Source organism: Bos grunniens, chromosome 5 (assembly GCF_055505025.1).
Source record: "Bos grunniens cultivar Pamir isolate PY7600 chromosome 5, Bosgru_T2T1.0, whole genome shotgun sequence".
In the NCBI taxonomy this organism is placed as follows: domain Eukaryota; kingdom Metazoa; phylum Chordata; class Mammalia; order Artiodactyla; family Bovidae; genus Bos; species Bos grunniens.
This window is the reverse complement of record NC_141169.1, coordinates 11424435-11450334: the sequence shown is the minus strand read 5'-3', so window position 1 is coordinate 11450334 and position 25900 is coordinate 11424435. Positions and strand designations below refer to the sequence as shown.

The window sequence follows — 25900 nt, the reverse complement described above, 5'->3', positions numbered from 1 at the left end:
TATTAGCTATGTAAATTAAATTTTATTTGATTCTAACTAAACAAATTTCAGTAACCACGTGTGGCTATAGGCTACCATCCTGGACAACAGAGCCATGGGGAATTTCAGAGGTAGAGATGGTCCCCAGAGTCAAATACTAAAGAGAGATCAAACAAGGTAAGGACTTGAAGTCAATACGTAGAATTAAGCAATAAATTGACACTGATGAATATTTGGAAGAGAATCTGGGTCGAGTGATGAGGCCTGAGGCCACCTTTCAGTGGACGCAGGAGTGTAAGAGAAAAGAGGACTTGGAAAACAGACAACAAGGTAAGACTTTATGATGTGAAGAGAAGTATCTCTTTATTTATGCCGATCTTTCAGCTGGATTGTATTCAAAGAGAAGGGCAAAACCTGAAGGTAGCTGAGGGGAGAAGGACAGAACACCAGTGGAAATACTGTTTGTTTTTTAATGGCACTGGCAAGTGGGAAAGTGAAAAACAGGGCAAAGTTCAGGTTCTGTTTTACAAGTGCATCAGTGCTGCGGAAAGAAGAGATGTGTGTTTGGGGTGGGAGCATAACAAGAGCTAAGGCAAGAAAGACCCGTGGAAGCCTTACCTTAAAGGCCTGGAATACCTTGTCAAGGAAGGGGAGGCCTTTTAAAGGGAATGCCCTGTTCAGGATGGGATTTCAGGTCACAGTGGGAGGCAAACAAGGAAAGATAATCAGTTCGGATCTATTGACTAGCCTAGAAAATCACAGGAAGTAAAAAAAAAAAAGAAAAAAAGGTGGTGAAGTGTAGAAACAAATCAAAGGAGCTTAAAGTAGGAAGAAGGGTGTATCAAAGAAAACTGAGGTCTTATCATCTCTGGGTATCAGGTTTATGTTCTCTTTAAGGGAGACCTGAAATAAAAAAGAAAAATAAATACTTTTTGAAGTAAGAGAAGGAATAGCATTTTGTTAATTACCCATAATGGGCCAGGTTCTGAGTTTGGTCGTTTAAACCGAGTTTGGTAAAGCATTTAATCCATGCGCTATCCCTTGAGAAAGACAATATTATATCTATCTTACAGATGAGAAATGAGGCTTAAAGAGGTCAAAAAGCTTCCCAGAATTATCAAACTAACACATTGCAGACTAGAACCCAATACTTTCCGACGCCAGGGAAAATGTGAAGAATTTCCAGTTTTCCATGTCTGTATGCTAATTTGAGTAATTCTTGTACCCTCACTAGATACCACGTCCTATGGGCACAGGCCATGTGCTAGCTCATTAATGTGAAGTCACTCATTCATGTCCGACTCTTTGTGACCCCATAGACTGTAGTCTACCAGGCTTCTCAGTCCATGGGATTTTCCAGGCAAGAGTACTGGAGTGGGTTGCCATTTCCTTCTCCAGGGGATCTTCCCGAGCCAGGGATTGAACCCAGGTCTCCCGCATTGTAGACAGACGCTTTACCCTCTGAGCCACATTAATGGCATATTGCAAATGCTCAATTATTATTTTTAAATTAATGCTGCAAGTGTGAATGAATGTATATTGAAATAGCACTCTTCTGACACATTAACACAAATAAGAATAAGGGTTTCATGAGGTAACTGCTCAGCAAAAACAACGACTAGCTCAAAAGACTACTATTGGACACAGAGAAGGCTTTAAGCATTTTTAAGAGGGCATCATATTGCTTTTCTCACACTGTGACATCTCATCTAAGTTACAGGTACTTGGCCTTGGACAGTATCAACTGACTGTTCCAGGAAACCCTCCAAATTGGGTAATTGCTTACTTGGGGCAGCATAATAACCTCATGCTCATTTAACCACTAAGGATATTGTGTTTGTAAAAGAAGCTAGAAAGCACATCTCTCTATAGGACAATATTTTAACAGAGAAACCTAACATAAAGTGAGAGGTGCTCTTTAGCCCTATTGATAATGTCCACACTAGTAAATACACTCAGAACCTGGCCCCAGTCTACCAGCTTTCGCCACAAACTGTCCCACCTCAGCATGAAAGGACATGAAATAATGATCTACACCCTTGCCAGATCATCTCGGATTAAAACAGAGAGAACTGCCAGTAGTGAGAAATGCAGCCAACAGGAAAAAGAGTAAAAAGAAAGGCCTTCAAGAAATCAATACCTGTTATCTGAACTGGATCCATTGTCAATAGACAGAAAAGGCATGAATGAGTGATCCTAAAGAGCCCTAGGTTGTGAGTCATGCCTGGCAGCTAAATTCAAAGCAGAAGAAGAGGACACAATTTTATCTTGCTTGTTTTATTTTTATTCTAGAGGAAATGCAGGAAAAATGAAGAATTGAAGCAAAAGGGAGTAGGATTCAACTCAATTCAAAAAAGGAAAAGCTAAAATCAAAATTAAGTAAAGTTAAAGGTCAAATGTAAAAGTTAAGATCAAGATATTAACATTTCAAAGCATAAATTTATTAAAATATAAATATAATCCTCAATAAATATATATTTAAAAGTACATTCTAAAGGAAAGTTAACTTTATCAGTCAGCCCTTTTCAAGAGAACTACTTAGGGCACTCAGGAGCAACCTGTCAACCAACTCAGTCAACCAACTCAGAAACAGATCACGATGAGCTCATAAGGAACAGAACTCCAAATCAGAGCAGGTTCCTGGAAAACCAGACCTACAGACCAGGATGCGCATGGAGACCTTAAGCAGGTAACCCTGAAATCTCCGAACCATCCAGAAAATCAGAGGGGGCCGAAGAGGGTGCACACTCTCCAATGCCAACCTGTACTGATCGAAGAAAGAGAAGATGCCTTTTAGCATTTAATCCTGATGATAGTGATGACGTGATAAAGAAAGAACGTGATGACGTGATAGAAAAAAGGAAAGGATAGAAAGAAAGAAAGAGCAACCCTAGCACCCAAGGGAAGAAAAAGCCAATTTGATGACACGGTATTATTTTGCTCTGGTTTTCATGTATTGGAGAAGGAACTGGCAACCCACTCCAGTGTTCTTGCCTGGAGAATCCCAGGGACGGGGCAGCCCAGTCTATGGGGTCGCATAGAGTCGGACACGACTGAAGCGACTTAGCAGCAGCAGCAGCAGCAGCAGCAGCAGGGAGAAATGGGAAGAAGAGAGAGGGAAAGTAGAGGATTGAAACTAATGTGCTCTAAACCTGAGGACTTCAGGGCTGTATTTTTTCTACGTTCACATTACGTCTTCATCCTAGCTATCCATTTCTTTCTCGTTAAGGCTATAACTCAGGCAGAATGACACTGCAATGTTCTGAGGAAATTGTCCTCTACAGTTGAGGCTCCCAGAAGACAGACACCACATTTATTAACTCATTCTACACACTTAGCTCATGTCCGCAGAGAAATGGTCTATACAAGCTCTTATTAAAGAGGAAGAATACAATCAATCATTTTAGAATGTCTAAAAAGAACTTTTCTTCCCATTGAGACTTCTAAATTATTCTGAGATTGTTTCTATAAAGACTATATAATTGGGGGAGATACACAGGGAGCATCAATTTTGTTTTATTTCTTAAAATAAAATGATCTGAAACAAATGTGACACAATATTAAGATCTTAAAACACCCAATGTTCAGTCCACTAAATTATTATCTTTATTTATTCTCTAAATATCTCATAAGGAAAAAGGCTGTGGAGCCTTACAATATTTACTAATATTTTTGGAGAAAAATTTTGACAATATATATCAGAAAGCGTATAATTCCTCTTTGACTCAGAAATCTAAGAATTCATCTGCAAGAAGGAAGGAAAGAAACAGAGACAGACAGACAGTCAGACACAGAGACACAGAGATCTTTAGAATGCTGTCTCCAAAGAAGAAAGTATTCTTGCAAGTAAAGAGAAACCACCTCAAAATCAACAGGAAGGGATTGTGAAAAAAATAATTTTACATTCACCCAGTATGTTTAAATATTCTGCATACATAAAAATCACGGAATAGAAGAACAGAGGTATGAAAAAAACCACAACTTACTCCAACTGGGAAAATAAGCTATCAAACAATATAACAGTATAACTCTAAAGTTCTATGTTTTTATAATTCTATTTCTCTGTAAGAAAAACAGTAGAGAGTCAAACAAACTGACAAAGAGAAATAGATACTAGATTTTTTAAAAGCACAACACATACACAAAACAAAACCTGGTGAATCTGAGTAAGTTGGTTGGTCAAGTTAATTGTATTGAACCAATGTCAATTTGTTTTGATAATTTACTATAGTCATGTAAGGTGTTGCCATTGGAGGAAGCTAAGTGGTGGATATAAATGACCTCCTCGTACTATTTTTGCAACTTCTTATGAGTCTATAATTATTCCAAAATAAAAACTTAAAAAGAAAATGAAAGACTGAAGGGAAATATACCAACTATACCAAGATACATATGAGATTAGATATTGAACTATAATTGATATTCCATCTATTCTGGCTTTCCTGAGTTTACACAATTAAAATTTAAAGTAACACTGCATCTTTCTGGGGAAAAAAAAGCATAAACCTAAATTTCAGTCAGAATTACTTTTGAATAAGAAATGTCAATGAAAAGTTATTCAAAATCTATGTCTCAAACCAAGGCTTTTGGATGATAAAATCTCTGCTCTTTTAATTAAACCCCACTAAATCTCTTCCAATTTCCCACCTTTACTCTTGCCAAAACAACCTTAACACACAGCTGGAAACTAAAGCCAACTTAACCAACCAGATACCATTGAGTGTAAATTAAAACATTAAGAAAAGTAGACAAAATTGTTATTGTCTTTTCCCCTAGTCTTATCCTCAAAATAATCTAACAAGGTCAAAAACTGTCTTTGCTTTATCCTTGCCCATTCCCTCACTGTCTACATATAATATCATAGATTAAACATTTTCCATTCACATTTCGTTAATTTGAAACTTGAATGCAGTGCAGCCTGCTCAATTATCCAAGAGTTCATTATCTAGCTGATGCTAACAAAGCCCATTATTTCTCTTTATTCTTTTTGTGTTACTTGTCTTTTCCTCACTTTCCTGGGTGTTAGCACTTCTGGCAGAAAATGAGAAGCTACACAAAGGGATAAAATTAAAATTGGTTGATTATTTTATGTATCAAAGGATTTCTTAGTTAGAAAATGGCCACGGATCACCATGATGTGAGCCTGTATATTCTAGTTACTCACACCTCAATGGTCAAAGGTAATTCAGAGTAGACTTGATTGCAAAATAAAGCAAATTTTATTACCCGTATTTTCAGAAAATAACTCGATAGTCCATATCACCCATGATTACTCTCCTTTTATTAAATAGGAAAATGAAAGCTATCTTATTACAAGCAAAAACACTTTTTCCCTTTGATGTATGAAATCACTCCTCAACGTTATACTCTACTTGGACTCTTATTCAGCACCTGGAATAGTGCCTGGCCTAGATGACCATTCAGTAAACATTAATGAGTGAACAATAGAAAGAAAGGAAGAATAAAAGAAGGAACAAACAGATTAAGAATTAATAAGTTCTAGAACCAAAAAAAACAGAGAAGGCAATGGCACCCCACTCCAGTACTCTTGCCTGGAAAACCCCAAGGACGGAGGAGCCTGGTAGGCTGCAGTCCACGGGGTCGCAGAGTCCGACACGACTGAGAGACTTCACTTTCACTTTTCACTTTTGTGCATTGGAGAAGACAATGGAAACCCACTCCAGTGTTCTTTCCTGGAGAATCCCAGGGACGGCGGAGCCTGGTGAGCTGCCGTCTATGGGGTCACACAGAGTCGGACACGACTGAAGCGACTTAGCAGCAGCAGCAGCACCAAAAAAAACTCCACTTTTATAACAGGTCAGCAAACATGTCACCAAAAAACTATGGTAAGGAATATTACTGGTGCTATTCTTACTGTAATAATATATATTTGTGTTCTGTAATGCTTTAACACACTCAAGCAAGTACTTAAGTATTTAAGATGCCCCTCACCCATTTCACCTGCACCCAACTCCATCTCTGACAACCACCAATCTGTTCTCAGCATCTGTGAGCCTGGTTTTTGTTTTGTTTTGTTGTTTGTTATGGTTTTTAGAATTTACATATAAGATCAGGGCTTCAGAGAAGGCAATGGCACCCAACTCCAGTACTCTTGCCTGGAAAATCCCATGAATGGAGGAGCCTGGCGGGCTACAGTCCATGGGGTCGCTAAGAGTGGGACACGACTGAGCGACTTCACTTTCCCTTTTCACTTGCATGCATTGGAGAAGGAAATGGCAACCCACTCCAGTGTTCTTGCCTGGAGAATCCCAGGGACGGGGGAGCCTGGTGGGCTGCCGTCTATGGGGTCGCAGAGTTGGACACGACTAAAGTGACTTAGCAGCAGCAGCAGCAGCAGCAAGATCAGGGCTTCCCTGGTGGCTTAGTGGTCAATAATCTACCTGCAATGCAGGAGACATGGGTTTGATCCCTGGGTCAGGAAGATCCCCTGGAGGAGGAAATGGCTACCCAGTTCAAATATTCTTGCCTGGGAAATCCCATGGGCAGAGGAGCCTGATGGGCTACAGTTCATGGGGTCTCAAAGAGTCAGACATGATTTAGTGACTAAACAACATAAGTAAGATCATATGGTATTTGTCTTTTATTACTTTTAAACAGTGAGTTTTCTTTTGCTTATCTGCTAATATGTTTACTAAATAAGGTGACTAAAACATGACAATCTGGTAAAATGACATGGATACAACTCTTAAACCTGAAATAGTTTGACAGACATATACAAGGTCAGGTGCATTCCACGGTAGAGACAGCAAAGATGACTGAGACCTGACCCCTGCCCTCTGTCACCTAGCTGTGATCTTTTAAGCTACTGGTAAAGAAAAGTATCAGTGGAGGATGAGCTTACATAGTGGATGTATAGTGACCAAATGCAAATGGGAATTGAACATTCTTTGCCAAACTAGTTTAAAGGGAAATAAGATTCAAGGTGATAGGCTTTTTAGGAAAGAACCATTTACCAAGAAGACAGGTACAAGTTGACTCTGGGAAAATAGTGAAGATTTAAATTCCACTAAAATGAGAGAAGAAAATGGAAGACACATAGAAACATCAGTGACAAATGAGAGAAGGGAAGTTACATCTCTGATTAAAAAATGTTTTTAATTCAAACATTGCTCTCATTCCTTTGTACTTTCCAGGTACAGTCATGTGACAATCAGGCAAAAGACGTTTTAAAGAGTGTAGTCACAATTCATTACAGAAATTGGGCTCTTACAGTGTGACCCAACGGGTGTGAAAAATTAAGTCTACCACTATATTACAAGTCATTTAATCGCTCTGTCCTTCAGTTTACACAGTCATAAAAATGCATTATATGTATCTCATAGGGTGTCAGAAGGATTCAAAGTACACATATAGTATTAGCATAGAGTCTGACTCGGCACAAGTGCTCCACAGTGATTTCTGTTGTATCGCCATGATTGTTATTACTGTTATTATCATTATTGAAACGCATTCCTCAGTCTTACAGAAAAGAATGAATAACTCAGTCATGTGCTAGAGAACAGTCATGTGTGTTTTCTTCTCAATCTATTACAGACTCTTCAGATATTGCTGTGGCTCATCCCTTAGACACTCAAAGGAAGGTTTAACATTTTCAGATTATTTGTTCCCTAAAGTTTGGCAACACCTATGGAATAACACAGGTTAGTGAGAGAGCCCACAGTTCATGGTTCTTGTACTGGATTTCAAAAATAAGATATTCATCTTAGAAACAAGAGAGATGGATGCAATATGATTCCTTGGGGAAAAAACTCATCCCTGCACTTAACATATGTTATGTATCAAGGTCTGTCCACCTGCATTAGGATCAAGATGAGAAGCAATGGAAGCAAAACAGCAAAGAATACTATACTTGAATGCACTAAAAAAAAGTAATCAAAACAAACAACTTCCATAATTACAAACATGTAACAAGTCCTATTATTTTTTCCTGAGAAGTTGGAGGAAAGGAAATTTTTCAAGTACTCATAATTAGATGAATTAATTAGGCTATTTATCATGTGTTCTCATAAAAATAATGCTAAAGCACACTACAAGCAATGAGTAATAATGTGGTCATTAGATTTTCCTTAAGACAGAAAACCAACATAGCATTCTTAAGAGAAGGGATTAATATCGCTTTCTACTGTTCAGGAAACATTTCTAAAGTAGGTAACAATTAATATAAAGTCCCTCTCCCACCACTTTTGGGACTGTTGTATACATTTTAAATATTTTACATCAAACATATAGTTTATTTTTTCAAAGAACATCAGTCTATCATTCTAAATAAAATAGAGATACTTTCCAAATGCTTCTGAGATATAAATCCAGATTTTTAAAGTTACTTTTAGTAGTTTCAGTGGAGAAGGGGTAAGAAAAAAAAAAGCAAAAATTAAATAAGACAATTATTATGGAAACAATATAATGTAGTGTATATTTAGAGCACAGATGCTAAATTCAACCTGTACCATGCTGTGCTATGTTGCTGTGTTTAGTCATATCCAGCTCTTTGAGACCCATGGACTATGGCCCGTCAGGCTCCTCTGTCCATGGGATTTCCCAGGCAAGCATACTGCAGTGGGTTGCCAGTTTCTTTTCCAAGGGATCTGCCCCAACCCAGGGACTGAATCTGAGTCTCCTTCATTAGCAGGCAGATTCTTTACCACTGAGCCACCTAGGAAGTGCAAATTCAGACTGCCTGGGTTCAAATCCTAGATCTGCTACTTATTAGTTTTATATGTTTAGGCAAGTTTTCTTAAACTCTCTGTATGTTCATTTCCATACACACTAAACAAGAGTATAAGGTCCCCTACCTCACAGGGTTATTAGAAATATTAAATAAATTCAAGTACTTAGTATTCTATCTGGCTCATAGCACAGATACCGTAAGCCTAGCTGTTTTCACTATATGCTGGACTGCTAAATTGCTGCTAAGTCACTTCAGTCGTGTCCAACTCTGTGCAACCCCAGAGATGGCAGCCCACCAGGCTCCGCCGTCCCTGGGATTCTCCAGGCAAGAACACTGGAGTGGGTTGTCATTTCCTTCTCCAATGCATGCAAGTGAAAAGGGAAAGTGAAGTCACTCAGTCGTGTCCCACTCTTAGCAACCCCATGGACTGCAGCCCACCAGGCTCCTCCGTCCATGGGAGTTTCCAGGCAAGAGTACTGGAGTGGTTCGCCAATGCCCTATGCTGGACACTTTCATTCAAAAAGTTCTATGTTATTATTATATGTTATTAATATATACATTAATGATGTCACAATCAATAAAATAGGCTGGATTACACACAGTAACAATAGCGAATACTCAGTAACTTGAAACAATGTTCATTCCTCACTCATGCACCCTTACTGAGGCTTCAAGTGGACTCCCCAGAGAACCATCCCCTGCATGTGCTCGGTTCCCCAGGCTACACATGCTTCCACCATGGCTCTGACTGACAGGGAGGACTAAGCATTGAAGCACTAGCCACTGATTGTTTCACAGGAAGTGACACGCCTTTCTCTGGCTGCTTTAGCCAAAGCTAGTCACATAACCACCCCTGGGAGGAGAAGCTGGACCCTCCTGTGGGCTCAAAAGCAGAGAACAGACACTGCTGAACAGCAGTACTCACCATGGTCCACATTTTGGTACAGTAAACTGCTCAAGGACTGGGGACCTAAGTTTTAACCCAGAAATCAATTTGTTTTTCTCCACTAATAACAATCCTCAACACTTTTTCCCCTACCCACATTTTTACCCAAGGGGAAAATGATAGCATATGGTACAAATTTGCATCGGTAACACTGGCAAACTTCATTCAGCCTTGATTAAGCAGGGAGAGTTGGGAGCAAGGCAATGTCACGGCATTTGTGGCTTAGAAAAGCACTTAACTCACAACTGAGAATCAGTGAAACTGAAAATTTTAAAAAGCGTGGAGAGAAAGCAAAAGAGATTAGTGCAAAAGTAGACTTTTCTAAGTTCCAGGGCTTTCACTTACGGTTATTTTAGCAAACAGTCAATAATAATGATTTTACATCCCTTGGGCTATTTAAATTTTTTATCATTTTATTGTACTACTTTTTTTGCACAGATATCTATATTGATCATGTCTACAGAGCAATCTTTCCTTTCCCTTAATCTTCCCAAATTTCTTTTACTTAACTAATGTCACTTGGGAGAGATATCTCAAAAATTATACTTGGGAAATGTTGCTATTCTAACATCAAAACCTGGAGAAGGTATTCCTCTTGCCTAGAGTTATCTCTTAAGTCAAGACCTAACTTTAGATGCTTTTATCCCACTTAGAGCAACTAGTATTTTAAATCAGTAAAATTCACTACTTACCTAAAAGTTATAAATCGAACTCTCCTCTAACGTAGTTACCTGATCTGTTTTCAGCTATTCTAAGACTTTCAGCTGGACGATTTCAAACTGGAAATTCTTAAACTTCAATTTTCCTAGATAAGAATAATACTTCTCCTTTCTATGCATTGTCCCTTACCTCATTTGGCCATAATGCCAGCAAAAGTACATATAATTCATACTTTTTATAAGTTCTCTAACCACATGGTTTACATAAAGAATATAAGTTTTTCAGATGTGTTTCCTAAAACTGTAAAGAGGTTATTACATTCAGATACATTATCACAAATATTCATTAGCCTCCCACATGTTTCTCTCACAAATTTCACACAATAGAAAGAAATGCCACCTTCACAGAGTCACTGCTTAAGTGGAAATTCTTTTAAGAAAAAAAGAAGAAGGAGAAGAACAAGGAAGGATGCAGGGAAGAAGGTGGGGGGAAGGGGAAAATGAAAAAAAGGAGGAGTTGGAGGGGGAAAAGGAGAACAAGAAGAGAAAAATAACCTCAACTACTGGATTTTTTTCGCAACTAATAGTATGTGGCATGAACAAAAGAAAAAGTAAGCCACCTTCCAGGAGGTCCTAAGAGCGTGGACTTTACCCCACACTTGGTAGAAGACTGGTCACAGCTGATTGAATTTCCATTGTGCACTGACTGTGCATTTGTCAGGCAATCCATCCCTGCTTATGTAATCGCAGCATTCCAGTAGTTCATTCTGTTCTGTCCTGAACCTTCAGCAGCATGACAGACTGAGAAAATTAGATACAGCACAGCACCAAGCTGTTGACCTTCAGAATATAAAATAAAGCCCATCTTTTTAAATTGGTCTTTCTTGATGAGTCTATCTGAGGGAGAGTATTGCTAACAGGCCATTTTTCATGCTCACCATGTACCCTCATAAAATATTTTTTCATTTCTAAAAAATGATAATTTAAAATTTAAATGTATCTGTACTGTGCACAATATTATGAATAAATTCATTTCATTTAGAGTTTGTCAGAAAGGGATACATTTTTTTCATCCCAAGATAAAACTCTTACCTTTCAACTAGAACTAAATACACTGATAAATATGAAGGAAATTTTATTAGAGAAAAGAAAGAGAGGGAGGGAGGCTGAATTTCCAAGACAGCTTAATGTGGCTAATTGTTTGCCAAAGAATCAAAATTCAATAGAGGAATAAATTACTTTCTGATTATATAAAATCCACATTATATTTTCCTTATTTGTTTTCCTTTGAAAGAATGTCAGACTCAGAAAAGTTGCAAGTAAAAGATAAAGAACTTTTTTCCCTCTGAACCACTTACTGACAGGTCTGAAACCCCAGAATAATTTAACAAATCAACAAATATTAGTTCTTTCATCTTTTTTTTTAACTGTCTCTTTATCTTCCCTGTTAAACTCATCATCAAATGCTTAGCTATCTACCTCATGTAAATCTATTAAGTAGCTTTTTATTCCATCTTTTAGACTTTTCCATTTTGTTTTTTCCATGAACTTCTGGCATCTAAAGAAAACAACAGATAAGAAACCACACAAAGTTCAACTTGTAAAAACAAGGAGTCCTATTAATGAGGAACAGGTTTCAAAATAAGCAAAATTCCCTTCATTCCTATTTCCCAGATTTCTTCACTTCTTCCTTTAAACAAGAGATGCTCTTAAAGGGGGAGGTGGGGAAAGGAAAGATAATGAGGAAACTTCTTTTCAGGTAACCCAGACACCTCCACGTGCTGTCATCTCGCCTCCCCTTCCTGTCATTGTCCAATATATTCCTGGACTGTTTTTGCCTACCACCAGTTCCCTCTGTATTTCGGGATCCTGGTTTTGGCCTTCACTTCTCCACTGACATCACATTATTAAAAATCACTGAAGATTTCTGCGTCAAGACTGTTATCTTTCAGTCCTCAATAGACTCAAAACTTCTCTAGAGCCCTTGACCACTGTCGACCTTCCCTATTTTTATCTCTTCTCTCCCTCTTACTCCATGGCACCAAAATATTCTGCTCTTCCTTATCCTACTTCTCTCAACAAGCCTCATCCACTCTCACAGGATTTTCCCCTCTTCAATTTATCTCCCCAGTTCAGTTTTTAGTATTTTGTTCATTCTCTCTCTCTAAATTGCGCTCTCTCTCCCGCCAACTCAACATTCACCAAGCTTTAGCTCTCAGGTCTTTACAAATGTCAGTCAAACCTATAATCCTATAAGCTCATGCCAAGTCTTCAAATCAGTATCTTTAATTCACAATCAATTCCTCCACCTGGGTACCTGAGTCAAATTCTCAGGTTTATCATAACTCCTTTACTTCCCTACACCCCACCTGGTGATCGGTGTGTCTAATCTCACCTGGGACAGCAGCTACTCAGTTCCAGCCAAGTGTTGCCATGTAAAAATGCTGACCAAGCGCTGACAGTTAATCTGCTTTTTTTCAAAAGAAGACCCCCCAGCCTGAATCATTAAAGGAAATTTAAATTTTAGATGAAATCCTCCAATGTTTAAATACTGACAACTACTTCAAAAACAGACAAACAAAAAACCCAGCACCTAGGTCACACAAAACCTATCTGCAGACTTACAGACAGGTTGTGACGTACAGCCTAAAAAGCGAATGCAAATGTCTTAGCTTGCTATTCCAAGCCTTCCAAAACCATCCTGAAACCACCTTATGGAGTAACTGTAACTCCACAATAACCACTACAAGCCAACTGATCTCCTATCCATTCTGACCTACAAGCATATTTGGTTCTTTCTCTCCTCTATGCCTACGTCATGTTTGGTTTGGACACAAAAGTTTTTCTTTTGCACACAAAAAGTGGTTTTCTTCCTCTAAATCCTACTTTAAGATTGAGTCCATATGCTACCATTTCTCTGAAAACTTTCTGGTCCACACTAGCTTCTGGGAATCTCGCTTCCAAATTTCAAAAACATCAGTAACGAGGTCTGTGCGCCAGGTACAGTCCTAGGCACTTTATGCTCCCACCCACCTCTATAATCCTAAGAAATTGATCTTATCGTTGCTCTTATTTTACCAGTACGGATATTGAAGCCTATCCAAAGGAAGTGGCAGAGCCGGGGTTGAACCCAAACATTTCTTGTTCCAGTGCAGAAAGAAGAGTAGGAAGTTCAAGTTTTGATCATCCACTATGGGACCTGTTTGTGCTAGGAAAAAAAATTTTAATCCTTAACATGACTCACCAGACCATTCACAATATGGCTTTCTCCTTCTGTTTCTTAATTATTACCTGCCAAGTCAGCCTTCTTTCAGTTCCTAGAACTTATTGAGCTACTTCATACCTCACGACCTTTTCATCTGCTGTTCTCTTTGTCTGGAATGTTCCCTCCTCCTTCTGAGTCTAATCCCTACACGTTGTGATCTCAGTTTAACCATCATTTCTTCAAGACTCCTACCACAATCCTTCCAGAAAAGATTATGGCAAATCCCCTTATTATTTCATAGCATTTACTACAACTCTAAAGAAATAGTTTTGTAATAATTTACTGTATGTCTCCCATCTCTTTCATCATTTTCTTTATACTATACACACAATGAGTGAATAATTGATATCTTTAACACTTATAAGCCCTTTTAAGACTTGGAGACTTAAACAACCTTTATCTCATAGTCAGTCAGAAACTGAGATCCTGCATGTTAAAAAAAAGTACCTACACGATTTCCATTGTAGATATGTTAACCAAGCAGAAATCATTTTCTAATCATCTGCATTTAGACTTTTCTTTGTTAGCTTATGGTCACTGTTAATACATTTAAATTAAATAATCAAAAAAAATAAATCAAACAGTATGTGAGAGTCTGATTATTGAATGTTGTTTAAATATAAACAAACTAAAATAGGACTGCAATGTTTCCAGACAAAGGGATAATTAATGACCCAGACCGCAAAAATTAACCACAATGCATAATGCAAAAGTGAATTGCCTAATTCTTCTGAGAGGGGTAGCTGGATTTCACTTTCAGGAAAGGCAGTAGGATGTCTAATTCATCAGGAGAAAACAACCAAAACATCCTTTCTGTGGTCCCAGGACTACAGAAATTACTAGGGGTTCTAATTGCTTCACCATATAGTCAGTTCTCCACTGAAGTCTAATAGAGACTTTATTCTCCCCAAAGCTAGGTGTCAACAATGTGAATGAACCAACAAACTATGAGGAAAGGTAATTCTTCACATGTTCCTAAAGCACCTACATGGAATTTGTTTTTCAAAGATCTCAGAGATTACAGAGAATACAGAAATCTATTCTACAGGGCTATTCACTACAATGGAAGGTCCCTAAAGTATCACCCTCAAAGACTTCGATTCCATGCTCATACTACTGCATGTGTAAACTACTATTGAGTAGTTTATGTCACTGTGAAACCTAATATGCATTACTATTTATGTGTTGGGGCTTTTGGTAGGCCTGTAGATTCAGAGGGGAGTTTGCTTCCACAAAAAATAAACAGATAAGCGTATAATGAGGAAGAATCCATCCAACTTCTGGGAAACCATGGGGCTTCAGCAATCTTGACTACACACCTCTGTCAGCTCCACCTCGAAGAGAACAGCTAGCTGTAGCAGCCCTTCCTCATTTTTCTTAAGGATTGGTGGTCAACAGCTCCCTTCCCCAGATCCCAGCTTCAAAAAGTAAGTAAAGCACCTTCATATCAAATTGTGCCTGTATCCACTTGCCACCTCCCAAGACATGCAGAATCAAAAATCATTAAGTCTGTGTATCCTGTTACCTATCACTTTTTAAATTCATGTGTCTGTTCTGCCCTAGAATATAGGGGTGTAAAGAGGGGCGGGTGAACATTTGCCCTGACCTTGAGTTTACCTTTGCAGAAAAATGTTAACCAACGAAGAATAACTCCAAATAGGATTCAGATTGAAACCATTTTTTGAATGGAGTTTCAGATTGGATGGATGGTCTCCTATGTCTACTTGCCTCTCCAACTCTGCTCTGCCAACCAAACTCCTCAGTAAGATTGAATCACACTGCTAAAACAAATACAGACTCAAAGACTTATCTGTTATTCACTTTGATCTGTTGGGCTGCTATAAAACAGGTACAGCCACGTGATTCCAAGAGTACAAAGATGAAGAATTTGGATACAATATTATCAAATACTGTGACCTACAATGTACTGATACTGGATGCTTGGGGCTAGTGCACTGGGACGACCCAGAGGGATGGTATGGGGAGGGAGGAGGGAGGAGGGTTCAGGATGGGGAACACATGTATACCTGTGGAGGATTCATTTTGATATTTGGCAAAACTAATACAATTATGTAAAGTTTAAAAATAAAATAAAATTTAAAAAAATAAATAAAATACATACAAGGACCCTTTGGCCAAAAACCTCTTTAAAAGTAGACATTTTATGCCTACAATTTTTAAAAATTCAGGCAAGCAACTAGAAATTAAGAAGAGGAAAAACATAGAGGGAAAATCTCCAGATCTTAAAGGTCGATTTGATGGACATTTTGAGTTCCACATTCTCTGTACTCCCTTGAGCCCTCCCCAACTTCAATTAATCCTCTAGAGACCCGTTCTAGAGGTAGTGCCACTGCCACTACCTTATGTCTGGCCCTCATTGGTTTTGATTTGGAGTGTCCCAGTAATTTCTTGAGTTTTCTGCACAGTTTTATGGGACGGTGGTCACATAAATAATTTCAGTTCCATACTTTTTGACAGATATATGGACACAGAACTTTGAGAACACATTCTCAGGTGAGACAATAATCTCGGTGTTTTGATCTTCTCAGATCTAGAGATTTCCTGCTCTTAAATAACTGTGGAATGAGAGTGCAAAGATAGCTATTCTTACTCTAACATTTATAGGGTCTATTTCTTTTAAGACTTGGTCTTAATCCTTTACTAAATTAATCTTACTAGTTACACATTTATATATGACAAAACTGAAGAACAGAGCGATTAAGTAACTTGCCTATGAACACACAGCCAGTAACTATAAAAGCCAGAACTCAAACACAAAATTCTGGCCCCAGAGAACAGGCTGTTAACCATCATGACACCTCCCCGTGCCCCTTGCCACATGCATGCCACATGCTTGATTCGCTGATGGGTACATAAGAGAGGATCAATCAAACACTACTGGAAAACTTGAACTGGATGGGGAAACGTGCTAGACTCTAAAGGTAAAACCATGTAAATAGCTCCAAACAATCATGAGGGGACAGAGCATGTTGGTGACAGAGAACAGTCTCTGGTCGAGAGGTCATTCTCCCTTCCAGATTCCTACTCCCAACAAGAACACATTCATCAAATGCAAACCTGACCATGTCATTCTCCCATTTCACTGCTGGGGACTTGGAAATGGCAGTGGGAAACCTCACTGCAGTGCTTTGCAGAATTTTTTAGAGAAAACATCTCTCCCTCGGGGCTGCCTGAGGAAAGCAACCACATTCTTAAGGGCTAGGCACATGGCCCAAAGAGCAGCCATAACTCGAGTCCTCCTGTGTGATTCACCCTTAAGAATCTGACAAGTTTGGCATTTATTCGACAAATGTATCTTTTGTTTGTTGTAACACAAAAACAATGTTTATAACTACTTACAATCATAACTCTAAAAGAAAAAGAAAAAAGCACCTTTATTCCTACCATGATTTCTAGCACCTCCTAGGCAGGTATATTACCTATTCTCTCTATGCAGAGAGAATAGGTCTCTCTATACAGCCCTATCCTGTATATGCAGCTTCATATACAGGATAGGGCTGTGGACCCGATCCCAGCTACTTGGCGTGATGCATAAATCCTTTCCCAAACCAACCCCTGACTCACCAGTCCCCTTTCCCACCAACACAATTATTCGCAGCCACATCAACAGTCAAATTTCAACCTGTGTTCCACCTCCTGGACTTTAATAACTGAAGCCTTGTGAACTTTGAGAGGATATATCCATTTTTCCAATCTCTACTTAGGTGTGATCTTACTGAAGTCTTTCACCAACTCTCTTCCTCCCCACAGCCTGAGGATACTTAGAAACCCTTAGTTCATCACTCTGCTTGCACCTGTTTCCATGGTTGCTTACCCTTCCAGACTGTGTGTCTCTCGGGGGCCGGCTCTTGCTCAGCTAAGCAGAGCCTGGCCATACAGGTAAATTTCTGGTCTACAGGAACCAGGGCTCTCACCCTAGGTAACCGAATCCCTCAAGACAAGGCAAGAGAGCTTGACTTATGAAGTTGAAATTAAACACGGATTTAAAAGGTGTGATCACACCTCCAGTCTCACTCTCTTTTCCCAAAAGAACTCCAGGTTCCGATGCAGGGGACGTCGAGCCTGGACGCCCAAAAGAGATGGGGGTGGGCGCAAAGTCACTCACCAACTGGTGGAAGGCGAATGTCTGTTCTCCAGCGTCTTGGTCCAGGGCTTGTACCAGCTGATCTGCTCCGCGGCTTTGCCCCAGAACCTCTCGGGGTCGGTCACCGAGGCCGCGAAGTGGGTCTTGTACTCGCCGCCGCCCGAGGACAGCGCCCTGCAGCCCCGGCCCCCGAGAGCGCCCCGCGGGCCGGGGGCCACGTACGCCCGGCGGGCCGGGCCGGCTCCGCGCGCGGGAGAGGACGCGGGCAGGGACCCGCCGAGGCCCCCCGCGCCGGTGACTTTGCGACACTGCAGCCAAGACGGCTTCATAGCTGCCGGCGGGGTCGCCCCTTCCTCCCCAACTCCTTGCAGGCTCCGCCGCGCGCCGCCCGGAACGCACCACCCGTGGGGCGCTCGCGACTTCCTGGGGCCCCAAGGAGAGCAGGCGGGAGGCGGGAGAAAACCCCGAGGTGTGCCCAGGGCCCTGGGACTTTGGAAGGCACCACCAGAGTCGCCGGGAAAAACCGACCTGGAGCGGCGGGGGGAAGCTGGAGAGGGGGCGCGGAGTCGGGGAGGGGTGTGGGGTCCCCGCGTCCTGGAGAGAAACCCGGCGCGTCCGCAGCCCCGCGACCCCGCCGGGAGGGGCGCCCCCGCCCCGACACTGGAGAGCCCCTAAGGCGAGGACCGCCGGCCCAGCCCCCCCTGTTTTCCAGCAAACAAGTAGTGTGCAGCTGATCGGGGTCGGTCTCCGAGAACCGGCGGGAAGAGCCGCCTCCCCCCGGGGGGGCGGGAGCCGTCGGCCGAGCCGAACTCTGCGGCCCTCGGGCCCCTGAAGTCTCAGGTTTTTTTATTTACTTCTTTTGAAAACAAAGCTCCATCCCTGGCCACTTAGAAAACAAGTGGCTCCGGGGCGAGGGCGGCTCCAGGATTTCCTGACAGCTGAGAGAGGAGGAGTAGAGGGAGGTTGCCCAACCGAATTGGAAAGAGCCTCGTGGGGGTGACTGACAGGCCGCAGGGAAGGTAGCCCCCCACCCCCAACCTTGGGATGGGACCTTCGGCTCAGAGCCCCCACGCGAGCTCGGCAGAAAGCAGGACGACCTGTTGCTTTCTCTCTCTTCCCATTTGCCTCTTCGGAGTTTCTTTGGCCCGTTTTTTGTTGTTTTTTTGATGAGTCAAAAAAAACCCAACAAAACAAAAATTTAAGTCAAAAGGAAGAGCAAAGTCAAGATGAATCAAAAAAGAGGAAGCTGAGGAAACTTTAAAAAGAAAGGCAGGAGGTGTAAGTTACTGTCTGGTGGACTTAACATTCTTTAAACTCCTCACTATTCTGTTTGGTTTGGGGTTTGGGTTTTTTTGGTTTTGCTTTTCTAACTCATTAGTGAAATTCAGAGTCTATCTCGTTTGCCTTGTATTATGCCACATGCTATTTGGTGTGACAGCATTTGCACTTTTAACTGTAAACATGTGTGTGCCCAAATCCGACATAACAAATGAAGAATGCCCCGACCCTAGGAAGATTGTAAACTTGAGAAGCTGTAAACAGATTTTTTTGTGTGCAGGAAAAGAATAATGTGAAAATAAAGGTTAAACAGAACAGGGATAAATATAATAAAACAAAGAACATATCTTTAATCACCTCAGCCCTTTCCTTTCATCTAAAAAACAAGACACTAGACTTTTCCTTAACACCTGCAGCCAACTCTTCTAAGGCCTCAGGGCCAGTGATTTCCAAAAGCAAAGGCACTTCAGTGCAGAGGCAGGAAGCCAGATAACCTCCTGCCTCCTCCTGTCCTCTGCCCAGCTGTGTGATGCTGCTCTCTGGTCTACAGAATGCTCTGACCCCAGATCATCCTCTGTGGTGTTACAGTGCTGTCCATCTTAGTCATCTGATGAACAAATACGTTGGCCCCTGCATTGTGTAAGTTGAGACTGACTCAGGGGGATATAAAGGAAGCAAGGAGATCTCTGCTGGCTCCTACTGTGTGTCAACATTGTGCTGGCACTTTCAGATATGTTTGCTCCTGCATTTCCCAACCAGTACTAAGAAGCAGGTGAGAAAGAATTCGTAGGGCCTGAAACTCCATGTTAGGCCTGTTCATGCTGATCATGCTCAGCCACCTTTCCAATGGACTCTGAACTCTGGGTTTAGTGCCTATGAAAACAACAACAGAAGGAGAAGACCCTCTCCAGACAGGGGAACCTTGAAGATCGTATCTAGCTTACTCATCGCCTAAGAGAAACCATACACTAATCACCCCTTCCTCCAGACAGGCCGTAAATTTTTCTGTATCTACTGGAGTGTAACCTCGGCTTTATTGATTATTGGCTAACTGTTTGACTGTTTGAGCACATGAGCACATAGCACATGAATGATGGGGTTATTGGGACTGTATTTTCCTTGGCTTATGTAAGTCTCAAGGGATTTGGAGTGGTGGGTTCAGATACGTACACATGGGGTATAAAAGATTTTCACAAATGCTGGTCGGGGTCCTTGGCTAAGAGGAGACTCTGCCTTGGGCCCGCCGGTGTAATAAACTGCACTCCACTATCTGCATTGTCCTTCTGAGTGAGCTTGTTTCCCGGAACGCGTGGCTACAACACAGGAACTGTAATCCCCATGTTGACCACCTTGAGGCAGTGTGGTGGATACCTTGGCACTCCTGTGATTCAAGGTGCACTGACCTGTCGTGTTAGTGCTGCCACTTACCCCAGCATACAACACAAATACATTTCCTCTCTGTGCCCCAACTTGGAAAAGGTGGGGAATCTGACTCCAAAGTCCACAATTTTCACACCAGGCTAATGATTCAAAAGAAGAAAGATTTTAGACTTCCAGCAAAATATAACAAGGTGACTACCCACATCCATTCCTCTTCTTCATCTTCCTTTTCTTTCTAAAAAAGAAAGGACAGTGGTGATGGTTGTGGTGGTGACTGTGATGGTGGTGGTAAAAATCTGTAAGAATGAAGAAAACAGGAGAGGACAACAAGCCAAATGAGACAATGGAAAGAAATTAAATTCATGGTGTATGATTTAAGGGGGCAAGAGGGTGGCAGGGGGAAGCTGAAAGGAGAAAATGCATTTCCTTATCAGAAACCTGAAATGTTTCAGCATTAGGAGGCCCTGGCTTCCTCTGAAAGTTCAGGATGAAGTTTAAGGACTGAAAAACAAAAGGGCTGATTAAAAGATTGTGTAAGAAAAGTTAGACCCCCACACTGCTGGATTAAACTGTTTTTTCTGGACCCTGCATTGTGCTGTTTTGGTTTAAGTACTTTTTGAAATAGATTGTGATTACCAGTTTCATTTCAAGAAAAGGGAAGAGCATAAGTAAAGGTCAGTCCACAGGAGGAGTAGTGGAGATGAGAACTGGAGTGAGCAATAAAACTAGAAACTTGAGCCAAGCTCCCCCGTCCCTGGGATTCTCCAGGCAAGAACACTGGAGTGGGTTTCCATTTCCTTCTCCAATGCATGAAGGTGAAAAGCGAAAGTGAAGTCGCTCAGTCGTGTCCGACTCTTATCGACCCCATGGACTACAGCCCACCAGGCTGCTCCGTCCATGGGATTTTCCAGGCAAGAGTACTGGAGTAGGGTGCCGTTGCCTTCTCCGAGGAAGCTAGAAAGTAGTGTGCAGATCTGCCTGAGGTTAGACCATTTCACCTTTAACACCAAACATTATTTGAGGCTGATAATCCTTATCTCACAGGATTGTTATAAAATTTAAATATGTATAAACTGCATAGCACCTAGGCATTAGCAAACCAACACTCAGTCCAAAAAATAAATCCCTCAAATCTCCAACTTCACTAACACCCTTAAAATTTTAGTCAGAAATTTTTGTAAGAAATTATTTTAATTGAAGCATGCATGTACATTCTCTACTTCTTCAAAAAAAGCAAAATTATATTTTTAACTAATTTGGGGGCAACGTGGTTTTCACGCCCTCTAAAATTCTAGCTTTTTGTAATAAGTACAATATTTCATTGTATGGCAATAAGTGGTATGTTTAATATGCTATTCAAGATGACATATTAAACACCTTGAGCAAAGATTAGTAGATCAAGATTATCTGAAACTTTCATATGATGAAGAGGCATGCAGGGAAAGTGCATAGAGAATCAAAGAAGTGTGAAAGACTGCTTGAGAAAGAATGAGAGAAAGGAAGGAAACTGGAGTTGGAACACTTACTGCCTAAGGAAAAGATGCTGAAAGTTAGGATGACAGAGTAGAATTAGAATTAAAAGAGGAAAAAGATACAGGATCCTACAACTTTTTCCTAGGATTATAACAGCCTCTGATCAGTCATTCTTAGTACAGGCTAAACTTTTAGAGTTGTTATTCAGTCGCTAAGTCTTGTCCGACTCTTTGGAACCCCATGGACTGTAGCATACCAGGCTTCCCTCCCCTCTAGTATCTCTTGGTGTTTGTTCAAACCCATGTCCATTGAGTCTGTGATTCTATCTAACCATCTCATTTTCTGCCTCCCCTGTCCCCTTTTGCCTTCACTCTTTCCCAGCATCAGAGTCTTTTCTGATGAGTCAGCTTTGCACATTAGGGGGCCAAAGTATTGGAGCTTCAGCTTCAGCATCAGTCCTTCCAATGAATATTCAGGGTTGATTTCCTTTAGGATTGTCTGGTTTAATCTTGCTGTCCAAGGGACTATCAAGAGTCCTGCTGCACCACAGTTCGAAAGCATCAATTCTTCTGTGCTCAGCCTTCCTTATGGTTCAACTCTCATATTCATATTCATACATGACTATTGGAAAAATCATAGCCTTGGCTATCCAGGCCTTTGTTAACAGAGAGAGTAAAAGGAATGAAAAAGTACACAGTTTAAAAATAAGTGTAGACTACCCTGATCATGTATTCTGCTGGCTACAGAATTTTCACATAAATTTGTTTAGAGTTAAATGTCTACCTTTGTGTATTGGAACTAGTAAGATTTTTACTACCGACAAAAGTAAGAATGTCCTCATATATCAAATTTCCTGGATATTATGAAAACTTGGCATGGAAGTATTTGCATAAATTATTTCTGCAGCAGGTAAAGACTGTGCTGAAATTTGAGCCTGCAGAAACACTGCAGATTAATTCTGATTTAGTAAAGAATTTCTGGAAAATATGCTAGTTTTCATAGCTCAGTAAATATTTTTTAAACTTCTGAAGTGAAATAGCTAATAGTAATGTAATTATAGACTCCTGTTTTGAAACTTTCTTCTTTTTTGCTCACACAGTAACTTCAGTAAAGTCAAGGAGGAAAAGGCAGATGAAAGAATTGTTTTAAAACAAATAATATTTCGGTGGATGGGAAGAGCTCTACAACTTCAGTTCATCCTAGCAACCAAATATAAGGTATGGGATTCATCAACCAGCTTAATTTTTATTTTTTAAAGACATTCCTTATCAGTTGCATGAGTGCTAAGTTGCTTCAGTCATGTCCAAGTCTTTGAGACCCCATGGACTGTAGCTTGCCAGACTCTCCTGTCCATGGGGATTCTTCCTTCAGGCAAGAAAACCCAAGTGGGTTGCCTTGTCCTCCTCCAAGGCATCTTTCCGACCCAAACCACCATCTCTTACATTTCCTGCGTTGGCAAGCAGGTTCTTTACCACTAGTGCCACATTATCCTTTTTAAATAACCAAAAAGGGTCTATTGTATAGCACTTGGAACTCTGTTCAATGTTATGTGGGGCAGTCTGGATGAGAGGGGAGTCTGGGGGAGAATGGATACATGTATATATATGGCTGAGTCCCTTCACTGGTCACCTGAAACTAACTATCACAATATTGTTTGTTAATCGGCTAACCCCAACACAAAATTAAAGATTTTTTAAAGTAAACAATAAAACATCTTAAAATTTATTTTTAGTTAGTAAAAGTTAATAAAAATATAGTTGCTTTTATTTGAAGAAAACTGAAAAGGAACAACCTAGGCAAATACTTCTAATCATTTTTTTCAAGTTCTTGGGGGTTTTGTTTGTGTTTGTTTTTCTCTGTATAACAATTTACAGTTGGGGGGGAGAAAAATCTCATCAGTGGAGCTGTGAATAAAAATGGTTAATATTTTAATCAGATCCCCCAAATCCTTTAAAGATCATTTTAATTCTTTTTCAGAGGTAATTCCTTAGAAAGTATTGCTTCTACTTTATTGTCTTAAACTAAAACCACTGCTTGTTACTCAATTTTTGTATTAATAATAAAACTTTATACAAGAAAGGATCTCATTATCAGGGAACAAATGATGAAAAGGAAAAGAAATATCCTTTATAATAAAAGTTTTTGTAAAATGTAGTTGATTGCCTAACATTACTTCAGGTTCCCAGTTTGTGTGTGCATGTGTGTGCACGTGTGTGTGTGCACGTGTGTGTGTGTGTGTGTGTATTTGGAAGATACAAAGTTAAACCAGAAAATGAAACAAGTCCAAAACAAGAGTTGCTGTTACATAACAAGGAAGTGGGTAATGACTTTGAGGTTTTAAAGACAACACAAGTATTTCAGATGAAGTACTATTTTAAAATGGAAGAAAATATGAAAACAAAGAAATTACTTTTAGTAGATCGTAAAAACGGATATCTCATTTATATGCATAAGACAGTTTTAAAGTATTTGGACATTTTTTCCAGCCATTATTCTGAATGAGAAGAGTTTAGCTGATTCTTGTGATACTAGTATGTGCTACCTGTTGATTCAAATCCCTACCTTTTAAAAAAGTAAATAACTGAATATTTAGAGTTCTAGGGTGTGTTCACAATCTCCAATGAAGATATTTTGTGTATAGCAAGGATTTCAGTGGACTTCTCTTTGTTACTTGATTACACTTGCTTTTTTGCTTAATCCAGATACTCCTATAACTTGGTATGAATATAAAATTTGTCTCTTTATATCTGTTTACTTTTGTAGATATGATACAGGGTTTATTTCTTTATAACATTATACTGCTTCTTCCCATTGAAACTTTTATTAGCCTAGTATAAACCAACTCATAAGCTTTGAAAGAGTAAGACAACTGTTGTTGCTATTTTTACTTTTCATCACTTTTTGGTAGCATTGTTTTATATCTACGAACTACAAATAATATTGCTGGGTTCTGCCAGACTATTCCAGCCACCAGAATTCTCTTCCTTTGATCTCTGCTGTGACAACACCAAGAGACAGTACAAAGATTTAAGCTTTTTAATAGGTGATCGCACCTGCAAAGCTAGCTATTAGTGTGTGTGTGTGTTGTGTGTGAAATGACTGATTTCTCCTTTCTTCTCCTTCTCCTTTGACATCTCTAAAGGCCATTCCTTCATCATTCCTTCAGCAAGCTAATCTAGTCACTTGCTAGCCCAACTGCCTTTCTGCAGGCTCTACCACCTCCTATCACTCAATTAATTCGCAAGTGTTTACTGAGTCCTCTCCCTACTAATGCTCAGCAGAGTTCTAGGAGCACCAAGAATTATTTATAAATGACCAAGAGGTACTAATAGATCCATTTCTGATCCTGAGTAGCTTATAGTATAGTCAGGAAAATAACACAGCAAGTGTCATATACTGTTAGGTTCTTCAGAGGCAGATGAAAAAGCAATAGTGGAGGAAGGACCCCAAAATGGAATGGAAAAACCCTATGACTAAGGCAAAAGTAATCATCCTAAAACATGAATCAATTTTATCACTCCCTTGCCTAAAATCTGTCAATGGCTTCTCACCACCTATAGTAAGGAGTCTGAAGCTGTTAGCATTGATCTGTCATTTTCACTTGGGATCTATTCTGCTCCCCTTAGAAGTCATTTGAAAATGAGTAGTATATTATTATCTATTGCTGTTTAATAAATTATTCCCTAACTGAGCAGCTTAAAACAACAGACATTTATTCTCTCATGTGAGCGTCTGTGGATCAGGAATCAGGATGAGTTAGTTAGCTGGGTGGTTCTGGCTCTAATGAAGTGGTAGCCAGGCGGTATCTTGCTCAGGACTAAGACCATCTCAATGGGCAGGAGGATCAGCTTCATGCTCACTAGCATGGCTGCTGCCAGGAAGCTTCAGTTCATGGGGCTGTTCAGAAGACACGACAACTGACATCCCCCTGACAAGTGACTGAGTGATGGATTGATTGAGTGATGTGCTATGTGTGGGTATGAGAGAAAGACAGAGAGAGAGAGAGCAAGACAGACCCCACAATCTTTTATATAACCCAGTCCCATTAGTTCTGCTGCTGCTGCTGCTAAGTCGCTTCAGTCGTGTCCGACTATGTGCGACCCCATAGACTGCAGCCCACCAGGCT

The 25900-nt window shown here is 40.3% G+C and overlaps 1 protein-coding gene and 1 long non-coding RNA gene across 3 annotated transcripts in view; one reads left to right on the top strand and one right to left on the bottom strand.

Annotated features, from left to right (window-relative positions):
• Positions 1 to 18076, bottom strand: part of ACSS3 (acyl-CoA synthetase short chain family member 3) — a 178983-nt gene extending 160907 nt beyond the window's left edge. For both annotated transcript variants that reach the window (XM_086398883.1, XM_086398884.1), the window contains exon 1: positions 17665 to 18076. In XM_086398883.1, the coding sequence (XP_086255009.1) occupies positions 17665 to 17972 (308 nt within the window). In that variant the 5' untranslated portion in view covers positions 17973 to 18076. The remainder of the gene's footprint in view (positions 1 to 17664) is intronic.
• A 141-nt stretch (positions 18077 to 18217) lies between these two features.
• The window catches only part of LOC147371322 (uncharacterized), a 29687-nt gene continuing 22004 nt past the window's right edge, over positions 18218 to 25900 (top strand). The window contains exons 1-2 of the long non-coding RNA XR_015163461.1: positions 18218 to 18921; positions 22874 to 22991. This is a non-coding gene — a long non-coding RNA (uncharacterized LOC147371322). The remainder of the gene's footprint in view (positions 18922 to 22873; positions 22992 to 25900) is intronic.